At 50.0% G+C, this 19710-nt stretch overlaps 5 protein-coding genes across 5 annotated transcripts, besides 3 other annotated features; 1 reads left to right on the top strand and 4 right to left on the bottom strand.

Annotated features, from left to right (window-relative positions):
- Window positions 1-2521: 2521 nt before the first annotated feature.
- Window positions 2522-2846: a sequence feature (Protein overlapping with rRNA (N7500_006889, KAJ5165059.1) was converted to a misc_feature.).
- A 282-nt stretch (window positions 2847-3128) lies between these two features.
- Window positions 3129-3242: a sequence feature (Protein overlapping with rRNA (N7500_006889, KAJ5165059.1) was converted to a misc_feature.).
- A 60-nt stretch (window positions 3243-3302) lies between these two features.
- Window positions 3303-3358: a sequence feature (Protein overlapping with rRNA (N7500_006889, KAJ5165059.1) was converted to a misc_feature.).
- A 121-nt stretch (window positions 3359-3479) lies between these two features.
- On the bottom strand, window positions 3480-5363 carry N7500_006890 (muramidase family protein; the record flags this gene model as incomplete). The annotated part of the gene is made up of 3 exons (XM_056678034.1): window positions 3480-4751; window positions 4800-5093; window positions 5145-5363. The coding sequence occupies 3 exons, from the start codon at window positions 5361-5363 to the stop codon at window positions 3480-3482; spliced, it is 1785 nt and encodes a 594-aa protein (XP_056533034.1).
- Window positions 5364-6237: 874 nt separating this feature from the next.
- N7500_006891 (LysM peptidoglycan-binding domain-containing protein) lies at window positions 6238-8144 on the bottom strand (the record flags this gene model as incomplete). The annotated part of the gene is made up of 4 exons (XM_056678035.1): window positions 6238-6561; window positions 6618-7428; window positions 7485-7759; window positions 7803-8144. The coding sequence occupies 4 exons, from the start codon at window positions 8142-8144 to the stop codon at window positions 6238-6240; spliced, it is 1752 nt and encodes a 583-aa protein (XP_056533035.1).
- Window positions 8145-8992: 848 nt separating this feature from the next.
- On the top strand, window positions 8993-14842 carry N7500_006892 (glycoside hydrolase family 18 protein; the record flags this gene model as incomplete). The annotated part of the gene is made up of 10 exons (XM_056678036.1): window positions 8993-9611; window positions 9675-9809; window positions 9876-10062; window positions 10133-10398; window positions 10462-13035; window positions 13093-13111; window positions 13170-13201; window positions 13256-14504; window positions 14572-14660; window positions 14721-14842. The coding sequence occupies 10 exons, from the start codon at window positions 8993-8995 to the stop codon at window positions 14840-14842; spliced, it is 5292 nt and encodes a 1763-aa protein (XP_056533036.1).
- An 84-nt stretch (window positions 14843-14926) lies between these two features.
- On the bottom strand, window positions 14927-15899 carry N7500_006893 (uncharacterized protein; the record flags this gene model as incomplete). Its single annotated transcript, XM_056678037.1, has 3 exons — window positions 14927-15625; window positions 15690-15782; window positions 15840-15899. The coding sequence occupies 3 exons, from the start codon at window positions 15897-15899 to the stop codon at window positions 14927-14929; spliced, it is 852 nt and encodes a 283-aa protein (XP_056533037.1).
- Window positions 15900-18656: 2757 nt separating this feature from the next.
- N7500_006894 (uncharacterized protein) lies at window positions 18657-19348 on the bottom strand (the record flags this gene model as incomplete). Its single annotated transcript, XM_056678038.1, has 3 exons — window positions 18657-18833; window positions 18884-19126; window positions 19190-19348. 3 exons carry the CDS (start codon window positions 19346-19348, stop codon window positions 18657-18659), a joined length of 579 nt encoding a protein of 192 aa, XP_056533038.1.
- Window positions 19349-19710: the final 362 nt, after the last annotated feature.

Here is a 19710-nt window from a genome sequence, read left to right on the forward strand (position 1 = left end):
TAATATAGTAATAGCTAGACTAGCTAGTCTAGCTAACTACTATTTATATATATATAGGACTAAGATATATAGTACTAAAAATAATACTTAGAGAAAGAAACTAAGTTTAATAATAGCGAGGTAGATAGACGCTAATAGAGGCCTAGTCCTAGAAAAGGGTAGATACCTAATACCACTCCTAGTATTAGTGCTATAGGACTAGGAGAGTCGAAAGGTATATATCTAGGTACTATAGAATAAGCTACTAAAGGTTTATATCGAAGAGGGAATAAGCGATAAATATATATAATAGGATCGCTAACTAACTATATAGACTAACTAAACTATATACTAATAGTAGTGGATACTAGGGTAGTATTAGTGCGGTAGTATACCTAGTCTATCTATATACCTAAGGCAAAACCTAGGATAAATTAAGGTTATATAATATAGGAACCGATAATAACGCTACTATATATATAGCTAAGCTATAAGCTATTAAGATAGCGTTAGAAATTATTAAAGAAAGATTTATAGATAGATAGTAGTAGGATTATCTAGTAGAGAGAGGAGTGGTTATCTTTATAGATAACTAGGTAGCTCTTAGGGCTATCCAGAATCTAAGGATACTATCTAGCTAGGTATACCTAGAAGGATACCTCCACTTACTAGAATAGTGTATTAGTAAGGTCTAGGTTAAACTACGCTAGATTCCGGCTTATAAGGGTATTCTAGGTAATAAGATCGCGGATATACTAGTAAAGATAGTAGCCACTATATAGGAACTAAACCACTATAATAGGTTTATCTAGCTTACTATAGTAGTAAGTAAGAGTATAAAATAGGAATCGACAATCGCGTAGGAGAAAGTGTAGATAAAGGGAGGAAAGACTATATAGAGGACTCGGAGGATAATTAAGGTACCGAATAAGTTAAATCTAACCTACTAGAAGGGCCTAAGGAAAGCGATAACGTTAGTACTAATCTAGCTCTATATAGGGATTATTAGACTAGCTAAATATCTATCTAAAATCAAGAGGAAAGACTTACTATAGTGTTAATATAACCTAGGAAACTAAAGCGTCCGATATATATTGCTAGAGTGTCCGCTCCTAGAAGAACTCCGGATAGATATAATAGAGGAATTATTTAGGGAAGGGGTATCGATAACGCTAGGAGAATAGGTAATATTAATAGAGATAAAGGTAGCGCTAATTGTGGCGAAATTTATAATTATATTAGGACTCCTAGGATAGTTTTAGTTAGTGGACTTAGTCACTATAGGTAAGGAGAAGGGGGTAGGGGACAAAAATATAAAACCAAAATAAGACACTATAAGTGCTAGAGAAATAGGACGTATAACCTAGTAGCTAGGCACTAGGTCTACCGAAGTTACCTTATAGTAAAGGAATATATAGAGAACAACGTTTATTACTAGCGAAGACGAAGATATATAGCGTCGCGACCTAAATCTATTCGTGTACGACCTACCGGAGTGATATAGACCTAGTAGTCCTAGTAATATAGGGACTCGGTGACTCGGGGAGCTAGGAGGGGAGATAGAGAAGTGAAGAAGTGAAGAAGTGAGGAAGCGAAAGGTACACTATAAAGAGAAAAGGGGTCTCTCTATACCTATAGGGACTACGGGAAACTATCTATATAGGATAGATTACTTTCTTTACGTTTGAATTTCTTATGTTATTTTGTATTTACCGGCCAGTTTGTGGCCTTACAATTCAGGTTGCGGGACCTTAAGAGATCGAGTCCTACATATAGGGTGGCTATATACTAGGGATACACCACCATTTGTCGTCGGGAGCAGGCTCTAGGACGCTATCCCCGTATAGCAGCATGTATGTAATTAGCGAGCTACATCGGGTCAATGAATTCATCATCATCATCATCATCATCATCATCATCATCATGTCCAAGGAAGACCAGCGACGGGAACGAAATCGACAGGCACAGCGTAAACATCGTGAGTCCTCCTGTTATCTTCGCTCTTGGTTCCATTACACATCTTTACCAAATCTCATCTGGGATCTGTAGGTGAATCTGTCAAGCAGCAATTGCAAAAGTATGATCGGCTGCGACAAAGTCTTCAAGAACCAGAAAATGACACCAACCCCTCAACACATTTAGCAGACCTAGCGTCCGGCCAACAACAATCTTACTCGTCACCATCAACTGGTGTAAACCCTTGTATTTACTCTCAATCGATGTTACCGAGCCTTTTTTTCAGAAGTTGAAGTCGATCAACTGATAGACCCACCGTTTACGGAACCTAATGATCCGCTCTCCCACTTATTCCTTCCCTCAGCAAGATATACCAAGGGAATATATAGTTCGCCGTCGACAGCAAACGATGGAGACTCTTCAACTGTGAGCTCTCGAGTCGAGGAGCACTATTCAGTGGTAATTACCTTTCCCTTATCACTCTATTCCCTCGTCTTCTGAATTTAATGTAAAATCGATCTATAAAAAAAAGGCCTCCCCTCCTTCAGACACGTCGTTTCCGCTTAATCCGAACCTCCTCTCCCCGTCATTGGAACTTGAATCGAACGCTAGGGCATGCAATAGGCAGGCTTCCGGCCGAACTTTGCTGCATCATGGCGTGATTCTGAATAGCGAAGAGATAGTTTCGGTATTGCTGGCTCATGTTGCAGACGTAAAAGCTCAGGATAGCGACGGACGCACGCCTCTTCACGTGGCTGCCGCTCTGGGATACGCCAAGGTAGGACAGTTGTTGCTCATGCATGGTGCTGCGGCGACGGTGTCCATGGCGGATGGACATGGGCTGACCGCCATGCACCTTGCAGTTCAAAACGGACACGCATCGATGGTCGAGGCGTTGGTCAAATGCGGCGCTGATGTCAATCTGAGATTCTAGTTAGATGGAGTTGTTTTGTAGCTTCGGAGAGTCCGAGTGAAAGGTCCGAAAAGGTCGAAGTTAAACAACCATTTAGTACTAAGCGACCACCGTATTTCTTCTCGCTCCAGTCGCTTTCTCCTTGTTTGAATGAGAAAAGAAAGTGTGTGCTCTATGTCCAATCTCTACGTCTTCCTGTAGGGTCGATGATTGGACAGGTCGCATTCCATACTGGCATTTTCAGCGGAGCAAAGAAAAAAATTGAAAAGCAAAAACATACAACAGTGAGGATTCGCTGGTGGTCACCCACCCAACTACTAACTCACCGGCGTGTGGCTTAAGTACGGCTGAGCGGACGGGAAGCCCTGTTTTCCATACCCTATGGTCGTATGTGCTTGAAATAGAAAAAAAAAATTTATAGAGCAAAAGTTTCTGCTCAGTGCCAAACAATCACCATGGTCCTATTCCCTCAAAGAGGTTATAGCAAGTGACTTCTGGATCTCCGCTCATATAAAAGTCTATATATGATGGTCCGTGCACAAGAGAGGCGTCTTCGATTATTCTCACATAAAATTATATATCCATGAACAGGCTGACATGACTCGATCTTCTACTCTGTACTTGATCACCCCTATTTCACCCCGGTACACACATAGTATCCCAGCCACAGTGTCTGACAACTACTGCCAACTCCCTTATTCCACGCATAGAAGTTCGCCAACGTGACCCCCGCCTTCTTTGCGATCGTCTCGCAGCTATCCCCGCTCACCACCTTATAGAACTTGTTGCAGGTGCCGGTCATCCCGGTCTGAATGGGCGTTGGTGTCGCTACGCCATTACCCTTCGTCGTGGTCGTCGTGGTCGTCGTGGTAGGCTTTGGGTTAACCCCTACAATGCTCACACAGATGTAGTAGTCCACCCATAGGCCACCGCAGTTGGTGCCAATCTGCGTGTTCCACGTGTACAGCTGGTTAGTGGTGATGCCGTATTTGCCCGCGAGCGCGTCGCATGTATCGCCCGATTTGACCTTGTGGAAGGCATCGCAGTTGCCCACGATGCCCGGCCGGGTTGGCGTCGGCGTTGTAATTCCGTTTCCGGTGGTGGTGGTAGTGGTGGTGATGGTAGGGGTTGTGCCGATGGTCTTCACGCAGACATAGTACCCCAGCCAGAGGCCTGAGCAGCCGGAGCCGACTTGAGGGTTCCATTTCGTAAACTGGCTTTGGCTGATGCCGTACTTCTGTGCGATGTTGCCACATTGGTCGCCATCGACAACCATATGGAACTTGTCGCAGTTCGCAACCATGCCCGGAAGGATGGGAGTTGGAGTTGCGACGCCGTTGGTTGGTTGCGTGGGCCCGGTCGTGGTAGTTGCGGTCGGTTTTACGCCGATGACTTTCACGCAGATGTAGTAGCCCAGCCAGAGACCGCTGCAATCAGCCTTTACTTCTGGATTCCAGGTCACGAGCTGATCGAGCGTGATGCCGTTACTGTTGGCGAGGGCGCGGCATTCATCGCCGTCGACGACCATGTGGAACTTGTCGCAGTTGGCGACCATACCCGGGCGGATGGGGGTTGGGGTTGTGACGCCGTTGGTCGGACTGGTCGGACTGGTCGTGGTGGAGGGCTTTGAGCCTACGATGGACACGCAGACGTAGTAGTCTAACCAGAGCGAGCCACAGCCGGCGCCCACGCCCGAGTTCCACGCGAGGAAGTCAGCGCGCGAGATGCCGTACTTCGAGGCGATAGTGCCGCAGTCATCGCCAGACGAGACAAGGTGGAATTTGTTGCAGGTCTCAATCATGCCGGGTTGGATGGGGGTCGGCGTGGGGATGCCGTTGGTGGCCGTGGGCGTCGTGCCAGAGGTTGTGCCCGAGGGCGTCCATCCTTTGATCCCCGTGCAGATCTGTCAGGGTTAGTCGAAGCAAGACAATTAGATAGAAGGGGTGCGCACGTAGTAGTCTACCCAGAGGTACTGGCACTGGGCGCCTATCTCCGAGTTCCATTCCACCAGCAGCTGGCGCGTTAAACCGGGATACTTGTTGGTGAAGGTATCACAAGTGTTGCCGGACTCCACCAGATCCCAACGGTTGCAGGAGTCAATCTGGCCTGGTTGGGTTGGACCCGGCGCACCAGCTGTGGTAGTAGTGGTGGGCGCAGATGTCGTCGGGGCTGGTTCCCCATAGGCCTCGACACAGTAGGAGCGGTCCGCCAATAAGTTCCCACATGTCTCCGTGATGGAGGGATTCTGAGAACTAGTCAGTCGCTTTACTCATTCACGCGGAATGGAATAACTCACCCATCGCCGGAAGTCGGCCAGCGAGATGCCCCAAGCGGACGGGATGTTCTCGCACGCAATTGACCCGTCATTGTCCCACCACCATGTACAGTACGAGGTGGTTTCCGGGTCATAGGACATTGACGGTGTCTCATCTCTACGCAGATTCCATCGCGTGGCGCCCAGGGCACCGGTCACGCTGAAGAAGCCAACGATGGCCACATGGATCTTGCCAACCATCTTGCGTTGGAACTGCCCTGAAGTTCCTTTCCTCTTCAGGCTGTGTTGGTAGGGGTCATTCCCGTCCTGATAGGACTAGTACTTATACTCCCGAGATCCCTACCCATCCCCAGTATGCAGGTAGTATGCAGCTAGAGAAAAATTTCCGGTCATGCGATAAACATAATCTCCGGGTCACCCGAATACGACGGGCTTAAATCTCACCCACCTCGTCCGATCCTATCCAAACAATGGATAAGCAGGCCAAGTCCGCTTACTGTGGGCAAAACTTGTTTTTTTTTAACCTAGCTTAGCCCCTGTATGGCTTTTGGGGTCCGTTCTTGGCGCTCTTGCAGGGCCACAGCCCTTCATGCAGGGGAACTAGGCGTTAGCGGCGGGCTAATGCAGCCCCGATGTTTGTCCCGAGGGCTAGCCTGATTTTTTGGTTCTGGATGGGCTGCTATTGGAGGCATGAAATTCGAAGTGGCGAGAGGGGTACCTCGGCTGCCGAAATTGGATGCCGTCAGATTCGTAAAAGACTTGCTCTACTCGAAGCGAAGGGATTGGAGTCGATACGATGTAACGTCGGGGAAGCCGCAGTGAGGATAGCTGAATAGCGAGTGAACTCTATTGAGTCTGGTTGAAGTCGGTTGAACTAGTTTATCTCAGGGCCTGAATGTAGACGATTGGTGGCTTTTGTTAGTTGATCGGGTGAAGACGTCTATTCGGATATGCTACCAACTACCATGCAGGGAAAATTTTTATGTAGACAACAAAGCGAACATCTCAATTTCATTGTAAAGAATAGTGATACACACGCACTGTAAACAAAACTACCGATATTCAGACAGATATCAAGTTTTCCCGATCAGTGATCGATATTTCAAAGTGTCCATTACCCCACACAATAGGCATTGCCTACTACCGTATTATCGCACGCTGAGTTGACACTGCGATTAAGCTGGCGGAACCGACTGACCAAAATGTTATATTTGGCCGCGATAGAGTTACAAGTGTCTCCCTTGGCCCAAAGATGCCACTTCGCGCATGTCGGACTCGTCCCAGTGCCCGTTGGACCAGGCGGCCCCGCGCTCGTCGGCGTCGGGGCTTCGGGCTCCTCCCAGATACGCACGCAAACGGCAAATGTCGCGCGCGTATTTGAGCATTGTGCATTGATGCTGGGGTTATACTTGTAGAACTGGCTGAGCGTGATCTTGTACTGGGCCGCAATAGCGGCACAGGTATCCCCATTCTTAAGCAGGTGCCACTTATTACAAGTGTCAGGGACGCCTGATTCAGTAGGCCCAGGGGGTCCACCCAGCCATCCGGGATGATAGTAGTGACGGTGGGATAGCAAGATGACGGGATGTCGGTTGGACTGGGGAGAACAGAGTCGGAGAGGTTTGGGTAGCAGTAAGGGTCCCAGTGGTCATGGAGACAACTGGTGTCCAGATCCCAGGAGTGCAGGTGGTATTCCTCATCCTCAAGACCTTCATCCCACTCTTCGTCGTCCTCGCCATTGAACGGGCAGAACTTTGACCGTTCCAAGAGGCCGGTCACTTGGGCCGGGTCGGGATCTTCGGCTGTGAGCGTGGCGATCGCAACCTCCGTAGGGAAGGCCCAGATAGTCGTCATGTTGACGGTACTCGTGATGGAGTCGGGCGCCGGTTCCCAGGTGTATGTGTCCGTAGGGGTCGTCACTGGCGTCGAGGTGGTTGGGGGATTCACGGGGGTGAATGTGCTGGTCTGCCCCGGGGGCCCAATGCAGATGTACTTTCCGGTCATCGTTTTGATATTCGCGCACTTGGTCCCTATGGTAGGATTCCATGATTGCAACATCAGTTCGTCTACCGATGACCCAGCCAACTTCATTAACGAGGAACACGTGTCCGCCACCACGACCTGGTGAATCATGCACTTAGACACTTCATCGAGACAGAGTGTGTCTCCGGCCGTCAACGGCTCCTCGGAACTGATGGGTAGGCCATTGTATGCCAAGAGCCGATCAGTTGCGACAGACAGAGCTTTGGCAATGGTGTTGGCAGTGTCACTGGCTTTAATAGTATACTTGCTCGCACATACTGGACTATGTGAATGTGAGCCTTCCGCAAGATTTCTGGGCACAGAGATGACAACGCTTACATTTCAGCAGGCGGGGTACCTGAAGGCGCCGGAGTAACCGGATAGGAGGTTGTGGGGATGCCACAGGATTTCTTCAAGGCATCGAAGTCATCCTGGTGGTACGCCGGATCTTCTCCCGGCTGGTTGATCTCGAGCTGCACCGATTTCATATAACACTCCGAGCACAGTTCATCTTCAGTGACATCTTCAAGCTTGTCTTTGCAGAAGCCCCCGTCGCGTGAAAGAAACGTCAGCGTTTCCCCATAAGCCCAAGATAGGAGAGAAGGGGTACTTATCTTGAAGACAGGTAGAGTTATAGATGTACCGAAGGTGCCCTACCACGTCGATTGGCGTGAAGGTAGCTAACACCGTATCGTTTGCTACGACATCCACCGAGTCGGTCCCACATCGCGACATCGCCTCCGTGTAGAGAGCAGACAGCGCCCCGGTGCATTCGGTGGTGCAAATCTGAGCCAACGAGGTCGACGGAATAAACTGTAGCTCTTTCTCAAATTCGTCTGAGCACTGGGTGATATTTTTGGCTAGAGTCGTCCGACATGCTGCTCGCACACCAGCTGGAATATGCGTCAAACTGGGGACGACGGAGAGGGCGCATGCATGGCTTGCGAGGCAAGTGAGGATTACTAGGAACCGCATCTTGCGGGATACACTGAAATCCATGGTCCCGCAAGAAGAGGATTGAAGCATTTCAAGACTCCAGGAGAGATATCAATCGAGGGGAAGAGTCAGGGTGTTCTGCATTGTCAGGCCGAGGCCATCAAGACTCCAAACAAGGGAATGCTAATGGATCTGACAGACGGCCATTCATTTCCCCTGGATCATACACCCCCGACGTGACATCGCTTCGGAGAAGGTGTAAATCAAATGTTTTACTACAGTCAAATTGATGCCCAGAGATAGACTCGCCAAGAATCTGGCCATGTCTGTTGTCAGCGATAGGGCTTGGCATCAGGAACAGACTAGCATTTAAACCTTGTCCTGCATGAAGATGAGTACTCTTGCCCCGAAACAGACATATCTCCTTGCACCAGGTCAGCCCTCATTCTCAGCTCTCATTTCCCTCTTCCTTGGCACTTCACAATGTGTGCAGAACGCCTCCCGCAGCCCCCACGTTACATGCCCTGGGATGCTCTCCATACAGCAGCGCTCGGCACGGAAAACGCCCCGTGCTGACGATCTCCACCCATGCCCAGACGTCGCCTCAGACCATCGCCAACATGGAGATTACTAGTAGTACAACCCTGATCGGACAATTTGACGAAGCAGACTATCCGCAGCGGAGATTATCCTGGATATGGGAATCCGGATATTTCCTGCCGAGGGGATGTGTGCCATCCAGGACTGAATATGTCCTGCGGTGCGTCCGCCCTCTTGCCGGCCTACTTTCTATTCTCGTTCCATTGAATCACCTTCATTTGATTTGAATGAACCTATCTGACTCTGTCGCTCCTTTGTTTTCCTCTGTTCTGTCATAGCATGGTCGAGGTGTGCCCCGGCACGTCGTCGCAATGCATCAACCACGTTCTTTCACCACGTTCTTTCCCTTTCTCATACTTCTTCTCTCTTTTTCCTTGTTAGTTCTCGCTCAGCAGGATGCTGTCTGTGACTCCGAGACCCCCTGCAAAGTCGGCTGCTGCTCCAAGTCCGGCAGCTGCGGCTTCGGCCCGGACTGGTGCAGTGACGAAAACTGCATTAGCAACTGTAAAGCCGTCGCCGAGTGCGGTAAGTATGGTGGCGACAAGAAATGCCCACTGAATGTTTGCTGCAGTCGCTGGGGGTTCTGCGGAACCACTGAGGAGTTCTGCCTGAAGACCGACGACGAGGAAAAAAGTTGCCAGAGTAATTGTGGCCAGCCAGACCGCGAGAAATGCTCCAATCAGCGGTGGAAGCAGCGCCGAATTGCCTACTATGAAACCTGGGCAGATAACCGCACTTGCGATGCGTTCCGACCAGAGAATATTCCCGTCAAGGCGCTCACGCATTTGAACATTGCGTTTGGGGGAATAAAGGATTCGCGGGTCACGATTAGCAGCACGGATATGATCTCGCGAATTGTAAAGCTGAAGCGCCGGAATCGGTCGCTGCAGGTGTTCATTGCGGTTGGGGGTTGGGCTTTCAGCGATCCAGGTAAGTGGCTTGCTTGTCGCGCCACGTGAGGGCACAGTTGCGTTGACTGATAGTTATTCACAGGCCCGACACGAACGGCATGGTCGGACATGGCGTCGTCAAAGGAGAACCGCGCAAAGTTTATCAACAGTCTCATGGATCTCCTAGAGACATTTGACCTCGATGGAGTAGATCTGGATTGGGAGTACCCAGTGGCTGGTATGTACCGCCGATAGATAATGTAAAAACCTTTTCTTCTGTGATTCCTACTGACACCCCGTTCAGACGACCGTGGCGGAAAAAACGCTGATTACAAGAACTATGTGAGCCTTCTCCAGGAAATGCGAGCTAGTTTCACCAAGCGCAATGAGATATGGGGTATATCCATGGCAATCCCGGCCAGCTACTGGTATCTGCAGCATTTTGACGTTGCCGCGCTGGCAAAAGAGGTCAGCTGGTTCAATCTCATGAGGTATCTTTTTCTTTCCAGAAGCAGCCACTGCCATCGTGCGTTGAGCGCAGAATGTTAATCCCTCATGCAGTTACGATATGCGTGGCAAATGGGATCAGTATAACGAGTGGACAGGCCCCTATGTCTTTGGGCATACAAATATCACCGAAATCGAGCAAGGGGTTGACCTCCTTCGACGAAACAATGTCAATCTTTACAAAGTCAGCCTGGGAATGGGATTCTACGGGCGAACTTTCACGCTGGATGATTCAAAATGCAGCGAGCCCGGCTGTGTTTTCGCCGATGCGGGCGTCCGGGGTGAATGCTCCGGTGAAGAAGGCATTCTCACATTCAAGGGTAAGTCGACTCCGTTTTAGCGCGGGATGAATATTTTTTTTTAACCTACATGTACTTGAACAGAGATCATGGCCCGGAAACATCGCCTCAACGAGCAGCATGAGTATTTTGACGAGAAAACGGGAGTGAAGTACATGGTGTACGACGAAACCCAGTGGATCACGTACGACGACGCCGAAAGTTTCAAGGTCAAGCGGAAAATGCTCGACGACGAGTGCTTTGGCGGCGTCATGATCTGGGCCATTGATCAGGATACGCCCGATTTCCAAGCGTTGGCCGGTCTTCTCGGCGACGAGTTCGTTAGCGACGCGCTCCTGGAAGGAGGCGAACTAAGCGATGACGAGAAAGAAGATCTGGTAAACGAGATGGGCGGGCTGACCGGCGATGCGTGTTATGTTCCAACCGGCTGTTTTGGGGCCGAACCCACCATTGAGGGAAACCCGGATTGTCGATCGGGCGATGTAACAGTTGGCATGGTGCATGCGCCGGGTGAGTCCCTTCAGAACTTGTATGGGGCGATGTCCCACAATGTGCAGACTTGCGCGAAAGGGACTTGGAAGCGGATCTGCTGCCCGGCCAAGACACCAGCAATCAATTGCCGCTGGGTCGGAAGACCTGACACCGGCTCCAAGTGTACGGGAGGTAAAGGCGAGAGTACTTGCGGGACGGGGCAGTATGAGCTTCTAACAGATAGGTATGCTGATGAGCTTGGAGAGACCAAGTGCTCAAGTGGGTCGGTCTCATTTTGCTGTGATCAAGCGCCGGAGATGCAGGACTGCCATTGGAGTCCATGTACGGTGTTTGGGACCTGCTCGACGGGATACACGCAACCGATCGCAACGAGGGGCGATTACTGCGAGGAGGGATCCTTCCAGAACTTTTGCTGCAAAATAGATTCCAAGCTAAACAACTGCGATTGGGTGCCTGCCGTGGAAAAGTTCACCAGTGGAGATGGCGATGGACCGAACCTGATAACTTTGCCAACAGCACAAGAGTGCTCAAAACGCTTCTGCCCATCCACGCAGTTCACCGCGTCCAAGGCCAAGCTGCCAAATCGATCGGCTGGGAAACGGGGTCCTTGCGATTGGGCGTATCCGGGTCTTCAGCATCGGTTGTGCTGTGACCCGGATCCAGACCGGGATCTTCCGTTCGATTTGAAGAAGATATTCCCTGATCCCATCGGCGAAGACGTTGCCTATCGGTATACGGACAACTACGGCAACAACAATCGTGACCCCCATGGGCCCGACGAGACGGACGTCGGCGACGATCCATACGGATTCATTGTCCTAGACGGCGATGAAGATGCGCTGCAGGGGGAGTTCCCCAGCGACTTTGAGTTCACGCACGCCGAAGATGGCACCGGGAAGCCAATCAAAAAGCGCGAGACCCTCTCACGCGATGACCCCAATTTGATGGACTGGGTCTTTGAGCACGAAGAGTCCCATCATCTCGTTTACTGCCGCAAGGGTCGGGAAGAGAACTGCCAGCGAGTCTTCCAAGGCGGCGCCTATGATACAATCATCGGGCTACCAGCCCATATTGGATCCGGCCCGTACGCGCGGATTGTCTCCATGGAGCCAGTGAAACCGTCGAGTCTTTCCGACTTCCACAAGATAAAGCGATCTATGGACAGTCACGACTCGACCGTGTACAACTTGACCATTGACTACCGGTTTGAGCTCATCAGCCGCGCCGACTCCAGGGTCAACCTGCGTATCGACTATACAAACCTCGTTCCGTACTGGGATGAGATGACAGGGGAGGATTCGGATGCCGGCTCGAAGAGTAAACGAGAGCTCCGCCGGGAGAAGCGCTGGTGGGGGACCTACTCCGAGTGGCTGAAGAAGCTGAATACTGTCCGCGTGTCCGACGAAGGCAAGTTGCCGATGTCGATCCACAAGAAAATGCTCCTCTACAGCCGACGGGCGCAATGCGCACGTAAGGGTCTGACGCTCAAGGCCGGGCTCGACGTGACACTGGATGCCAAGTTTGATATGAATGCCCGGTGGGCCTACTATGCACAAGGCACGATTGTCCCCTTAAATATCGACACCGTCTACACGTATTTCGAGCTGCATCCCGAAGTACAAGCTATACTAGAGATCGATGGCAGCGCTGAGATGATATACCGCAGCCCCCGGATCAGGATCATCGACACACTCTCCTACCCTGGGTTGGCTATTAAGGGCATCGCAGCGGTGGGGCCTACACTTGATCTGTACGGACAGATGGAGGCCGGCGCCACGATTGCTGGGAAGCTTAAAGCGGGAGCCAAGATGACCTTCCCTAAGTATGAGATGTATTTTCCGCAATCAGATGAGGCCAAAGATTATCAAAAATTCCCCACGCCCGACGAGAAGGACACCAAACGGGTGTCTGGCACTGACATGGTACCCATTCTGGATGCCAGTGTGGAGGCGAGCGTCCATATCGATCTCATCGTCACTCCCGAGGTGAATCTGGGGATCAAAGTCAACGCGCCCATGGTCAAAGGCGGCCCGGTTCTCGATGCCCAGATTGTCGGCTTCGTGAATAATACACTGCGCTTCCAAGTCGATGCGGGAGCCAGCGGAGGAATCGATAACCCACCGGCTGCTTCATACGACGTGTATGTCAAGTACTTCTACAACTTTGGTGAGTAGTCCCGCGCACCCTGTACAATATGTTGTCCTCTTACTTACGCACAAATAGGCTACGGCGGAAGAGCTGTGTGAGTATTGGCCCAATGCCAAGGAGACCCTTATCAAAACTGACATTTGTGACTGTAGCTTCAAATGGCTCGGCGAGTACGCTTTGAAGCGTAAGTTGCACATTCCTCTAATTCCTTCCCCGCACTGACGCTAAGATTTCCCAGCAAAAACTCTTTGGAGCGGCAAAGGCAAAGAGAAGATCCTCTGGGAACACCATGGTTCGACCTCAAACACCAAGCGCAACACCCTTGAGCCCGACCTCCTCGGTGCAGAGCGATTTATCCCAATCTACAACGCTACCGAATTCCTGGATGATGAGTGGGATACACCATCTGGCCTCTTAGCACCTCGATCACTGCATAAGCGCAAGACTCCTGAGGAGGTTGCCGCGTTCGGCCTCAATAAGGGCTTCTTCACCTGCAATGACGGGGGTCAGTGCAAGAACGGCGGTTGTGACGGTGACTCCTGCGAATGGAAGCCGAAGCCGTCGAGCCTGGCCCGACGCGCCGACGACGATGACGGCGACCCGATGGACGTCGATTCCAGTCAGAGCTGCATCAGCTCCATCCCCGCCGTGATGTACAACTGCAAATACTTCCCGGATCACCGAGTACGAGACCGAGATATTCCCGGTATTTGCCATAATGTGCTCCAGTTCTTCACGGACGAGGGTCTAGGAACGGGCCCCTTCACAGCCACCTTCCATATGGGCAGAAAGGGCGCCCCAGACACGAATCGAAAGTGGGTGTGTGGCGAAAAGTCCAAGCACAAGTACAAGTTCATCGATGAGAATGGCGCTGAACAGGAAAGAGAAAAAACGTGGAAGGATGAATGCGTCGATAATTCACGGGTGCTCTCCAAGTTGACTGATACGGCCATCGGCACCAATGGCAATAATAATTGGCTGAGCTGCGATGAGTTCCCTTGGAACGCGATGGAAGAGGGCGGCAATCCAAATAAGAACAGCCGGATGTGTGTGCCGGGCTGGCAGCAAAATATGCAAGGGTGGTTTAACGGCATTCTGAATAGCATGTCGCAGGAGGTGACCTGGACCGACGCGGACGACGAGACTCGAACGGCCTCTAAGTCGTGGGGGATTGACTGGGCGTCACATGGCGTCTTAGGCTTGGGTAGCCGCGTGGACCGTAACACAGCGTGGAATTATGGCCGCGTGCATGAGAAGAAGTTCACCTACCATCTCTTCAACTCCGATTCGGATACCACCGTCACCGGCTCCACGTATGAGGTCTTCAACCACAACCTCGCCCAGGGCGGTGACAAGAGCGACATGGCTGAAGTAATTGGCGCTGTGAATACGCTAGGGAACAAGAAGTACTCCATCACCAAGAATGCCTTGTGTCGGGCTGCTGGCACGCATCAGCACCCGTTCTGGAATTCCGCGGGGGTCTCTATGTGAGAACAGTTGAGTAAGTTTTATTCGTTCCTTCAAATCCCTTGGCTTGTCTGACAGCTTCTCCAGGTGCACGGTCGTATTCGACAATACGGCCGCCGTGGCCAAGATCAAGCGAGGCGAGAAGCCGACCCAAGAAGAGTTGTTCAATATCAAGAGTGAGTAATCCCTGAAGGAACCCTGTTTCCATGCATGCTGCTGACAATTATCCCCTGTAGGTATCGAGATTGCGGAGAATGAGCCCGTGCATGAAATATTTATTCCACTTGATGATGCAGAGCCAACTCTGTCGCCTCGAAGTATTGGGAAGCACCGAAGACACCGTGCCCATCATTCCTAGGGAGCAATGGCCCTGTTCTTTATGTACAATAGAACATTTTTATAGGAGCTTTCATAGGAGAATCCAGGAACCTACTACTCATAGCTAGTCCCACCCATCCCCTTCCCCCAAGTAGAGCTCCACATCTTCATCCTCCTCATCTGCCATCTCCGACAAAGGCTGCCCCTCCTGCCAATTCACCGCAATCTGCGCCGCCTCCTTGGCCCGCTCACGCACCCTGAACGGAAGAATCTCCCCCCGATGATTCACTGCCGAGACCAGCACCCAGCCTTCCTCGCAGGCCTTCCGATCTGCAATAAGAACCAGCACATTCTGTGCCCGATCACTCTCTGTCAGTTCCTCAGCCCGCTCCTCCCCCGTAAAATGCCGCCAGTCGTCATCCGACATCCCATCAAATAGCTCGGGGCAGTGCATCAGCGCCGCAACCAGATACCCCGGTACAGAACCCGGACGGCCGGCCGCAACGCCCGCGATGACACCCCCGTCACGCTGGGCATCCGCGCTCAATTCCCTCCGGTCCTCGAAGATGAACTCCTCGGGAATGCAGGAGACCTGGTAGTCCTCAAGGCCCTGCTGTAGAACTTGCTTTCGGAGTCGGGCGTACGCCATGTCCGCTGCCTCTTGGCTCTGCTCATTTGCAGGATCGCCGAACCAGGTCCGGATCCATAGCGTGGTAGAGAGCATGCTGCTGAGGGCGCGGTCATCTTCCGAGAGGAGGTCTTGCGGTACCCCCGCAGGGATATCATCGATAACTGGATCTGCGAACGTGGTGAGGGCATAGTCCTGAGGTAAAGTGGTCAGTGTGCGAAAATCGTTGAATGATTGAATGGGCTGGGTAGATAGATACATTTCGTCCGTATTTTCCTAGCGCGATCCATTTCTCAACCAGAATTCTTTTCTGCTCGTTTTGGGGAAGCGGGGATGCTGTGTCCCAGTTTGCCTAGTTGGAGAGTTATGGACCTGTCATGGATGTTTTTCTGGGGAACGGGGAGTTTACTATGATGAAATGATCAAACGGGAGGTACCCGAATTCGGGGATGTCGAGGTCTTCTCTCATTGTTGTGGGTGGGAGTAAATGACGTCGGGGAGGAAATGGGGGGGATGGTCAATGTACTGGTGAACAATCCAGTTCTTTAGTACATTACAATTTAGAACTAGCTTAGCCTTGGCGGAGCTATACTTGGTAGTTTTTGTCTTCTGTATGGCACCCTGGACCCATTTAACTGCCCTTAGAACCGATCCAAATCCTTCATATCGCCGATTTTGTGATAGAAGATAATATGTCATTCTCTCAGGTCCACGTAGTCTTCTGGGCTCCTCCATTATACATGGCCTTTTGTCACCAAGCCCTATCACTAGTTTTTCCCGAGGTACATAGACTATGCTACAGCATCAACGTCATTCCTACCTCTTATTAGACCCTTAACTACTACCAACAAGTGTCCGAGGGCAAAAAAATAGTTCAATCATAGGGCGTCACTTGATATATTCTACCTAGCAGCCGTAATATAGCGCCTTGCCTATATCTGCCTGTCAACTATGCAGCAGATTTTTGCTGCTACCCTTAATAAGTTACCAGCTGATCCACTAAGTGGAACTGAGTGAGTGAAAAAGCTCGGCAGCCGTTTTCATGGATTCAAGGATACCGCACTGCTCCCTCTTTCATCTCTAGCACGGTGTATATCTGGTCTCGGTCGCCTATGCCTCTGGAGAACGAAGCAACGAAATTGACACAGTGGCAGCTTGCAGCAGAATGGCGCTCACTGGCACTTGGGCATGTCGGGTACTTCCGATTTCTCTCGAACATATCGCCAACAATTCTTCAACCCAATTCCAACCCTGGCGACGCACGAGGCTTGTGATTTGGGACCTGTGGCGAATGCACAACGTTAGACTATGTTATTTAAAGATTGATCTGCCTAACCCGGGCGATAGTATTTGTCGGATATCATAGGCATCCATATGCCTTATGCTTGATATAGATCAACCGTATCAAGCATGCATGACATGGGACCATGTTTGACAGTATAAATAGGGTCTCAGTATCCTATTCCTACTTGCTTTCTCTTTCTCCTCAGTCTTGCTTTTAAATAGAGAGTATCATCATTATCTTTATCATCAGTATTTTTGGGAGGCAAGAAAGCAGATTATGGGCCGGGATAGTTGGCGTTGATCAATCGGCACGAGCGACTAGAATGCCACCCGGGCATAATTTTTCTGGGACAAACTTGGAACCTGGATGAGGGTTTCAGTGGTCTAATTGCCGTTGACGTTGTCAGGCTGCCCTGGTGCACAACAAGCCGTTCAGATGTCTCTGCAAAGTCTTGTACTGTACCCACCATCTCGGGCCGCGAGGCATGTGTATAGTCTGAACGATCTCTCCTTCCTTCCCCGAGATTCCCAAAAAGCTGCTATCAATATCTCTTGATTCTTGTTGGTAAACCCAAAAGAAACAACAAAAACATACAACAGTGAGGATTCGCTGGTGGTCACCCACCCAACTACTAACTCACCGGCGTGTGGCTTAAGTACGGCTGAGCGGACGGGAAGCCCTGTTTTCCACACCCTATGGTCGTATGTGCTAGTCACATAAGTAAAGCGGAATATATAGGACACATAGTCATATAAGGTAGGTGAAAATTACCCCAGGTCGGGCAAAATGAAGGCACATACATATATCAACCCCTTAATGTACGGCCTTTACTTTGACGTAGGTTTACGTCTTCGTATACATAGCAATATTAAAAATTAGATTGCATAAATAGACCTCAGCATAGTCTCAATCAGTCTTACCCTAGAGCTACTACTCTTTCTAGTTTCCAAAGTAGAACTGTAAATAGTATGGGGTTTCCACCCGCAGTCCGAGCTAGATTGAAAATAGACAAGTCCAATATATGATATACATTAAATACTAAGAATGAATGTTAATACTTTCGCCAACCAAAAAAATCAGGTAGATAAACAAATCTGCGGACCGACCCGACCGTGAGATCTTCAACGGGACGATCGATGGTTGCTCTTCGAAGTTCTGAAGTATATCTGTCAATCAATACGCAGACATGAACATATGTACGTACCTCACTAAGTCCCCAATTTCTTTTTCATATTATTGAAATATTATGGTGTCCTACTTGACTACATTTCAAAATTTGATCGCGAAGTACATCAAAAAGAACATGCTCAATTTAATTAAACATAAATAGAAACAAAAAAAGATGAGGGCCCGAAGCGCGATTCGAACACGCGGCCTCTCCGAATTTGAGATGGAAACCCAAACGGAGAATCATACCACTAGACCATCCGGGCGGAGTATAGAATGTGGGGCTGGTTCTGGATCTAGATTGCTGTTGAGTGAGTGTCGACACTATAAGCCTATAGATGCTTGAACAATACAATATGGTTATTAATATCAAATATAACAGTAAAGCCACTGATTAGAGCTGTCGGTTGAACAAAAGAAAGTCTGGCCTAAACTAGTGGTAAATATAAATGCGTCCCTCAACAAATATACACCATCAACATGTGCAATATATACAATGGCACAAATCCGGCGCCCCACTTTGCTGCGGAAGAATCCATGGATTGATTAGAAATTACCATGAAACCCTGTATTCTATGGCAAAAGGCCTCAAGGATTTGCTGGTAATGGTACAGGTGTCGATCTTATAACCAACTGCCATCACCCGTGGCCTCCATCCACCAATACATCAGCACTAGTCAATAGCTACCCGCAGCTGATGGCAAAAACACAATCGGACCCCTTTATTCATTCGCTCCAGAGACGATCGAGCATACTGTCTCCAAACATAAAATACTATTGCATCGGATCCTTCCACAAACCTTCCGTCATGCATTTACGGATATACCCAGGGCTCAGCGACTTAACGCGAATGACTGGTCCACCTTTCGGACTCCCCCATTCAGAGGCTAGGTTCCGCGTGAACTGATGAACTCCTGCCCTGGAAGAGCCACAAGCTGCAGCGTCAATTCCCTATAGCCATGTTAGTTCCAACCAATCATTTCGTCTAAGATCATGCTCACTTTTTTCACCACATGATCACTTATATTGGCGATCAATACCATGTTGGCAGGGAAGTCCTGCTTGAATAGTACCCGCGCTGCAGACCACGCGCAGGTAAGGGTACCCGCCCGGTTGACGTCGATGATCCGGCTCATTACGTTGATTGAGAAGCCAATGGATTGGCCGATTCTGGATACCACGGCGCAGGTTACAAGGCCTCGTAAGGGGAAGCGAGCTGCTATAAAGGCCTCCCAAGATAGTGCCTGGGTAGTGTCAGTGTGTGCGATGCAGTATTCATAATACCACAAGTTTGTACATGTGCTTACTGGGAGCCATGGAACAAAGCCAGCGTGTGCATCTTTAGCGACGACCAAGTCCGACTTCTTGAAAGTCGATAGTTCAACAATGTGGTTCTCTACATCAATTTCTTCACTATCAGCGGGATTTGCCGCCCGCCCTAGTTTAGTGAGTGAGGCGGCCCGCATATACTATTTCGAGTCGTTGATCAGCTTGCACCCCCAACAGTCAAACATGTCTGAGCTTAGCTTGCCGGAGGGACTCGAGAAGCCCTGGAATGTCGATGTTGACAATGTTGAGACTGTGCTTATCACTTCCTTACTAGTCAAACCTCGCCATCTCCACTACGACTTGAGCAAAGTACCTTATTCAAACTAACTTTATGCCACCGGCCACCTCAAGCCAGCAAGTAATCTGCCACACGATGCTTGTCGACTCGAACCGCGAGCTGCTTACAGACATAGTCAAAACATACACTAACATTCGTCCTCGGCAAATCAACAACAGAGATACTATAATATAGCACTGGCACCGACTCGCAAAATATTTT

Source organism: Penicillium coprophilum, assembly GCF_028826855.1.
Source record: "Penicillium coprophilum strain IBT 35676 chromosome Unknown utg000004l_segment0_segment0, whole genome shotgun sequence".
Taxonomy (NCBI): domain Eukaryota; kingdom Fungi; phylum Ascomycota; class Eurotiomycetes; order Eurotiales; family Aspergillaceae; genus Penicillium; species Penicillium coprophilum.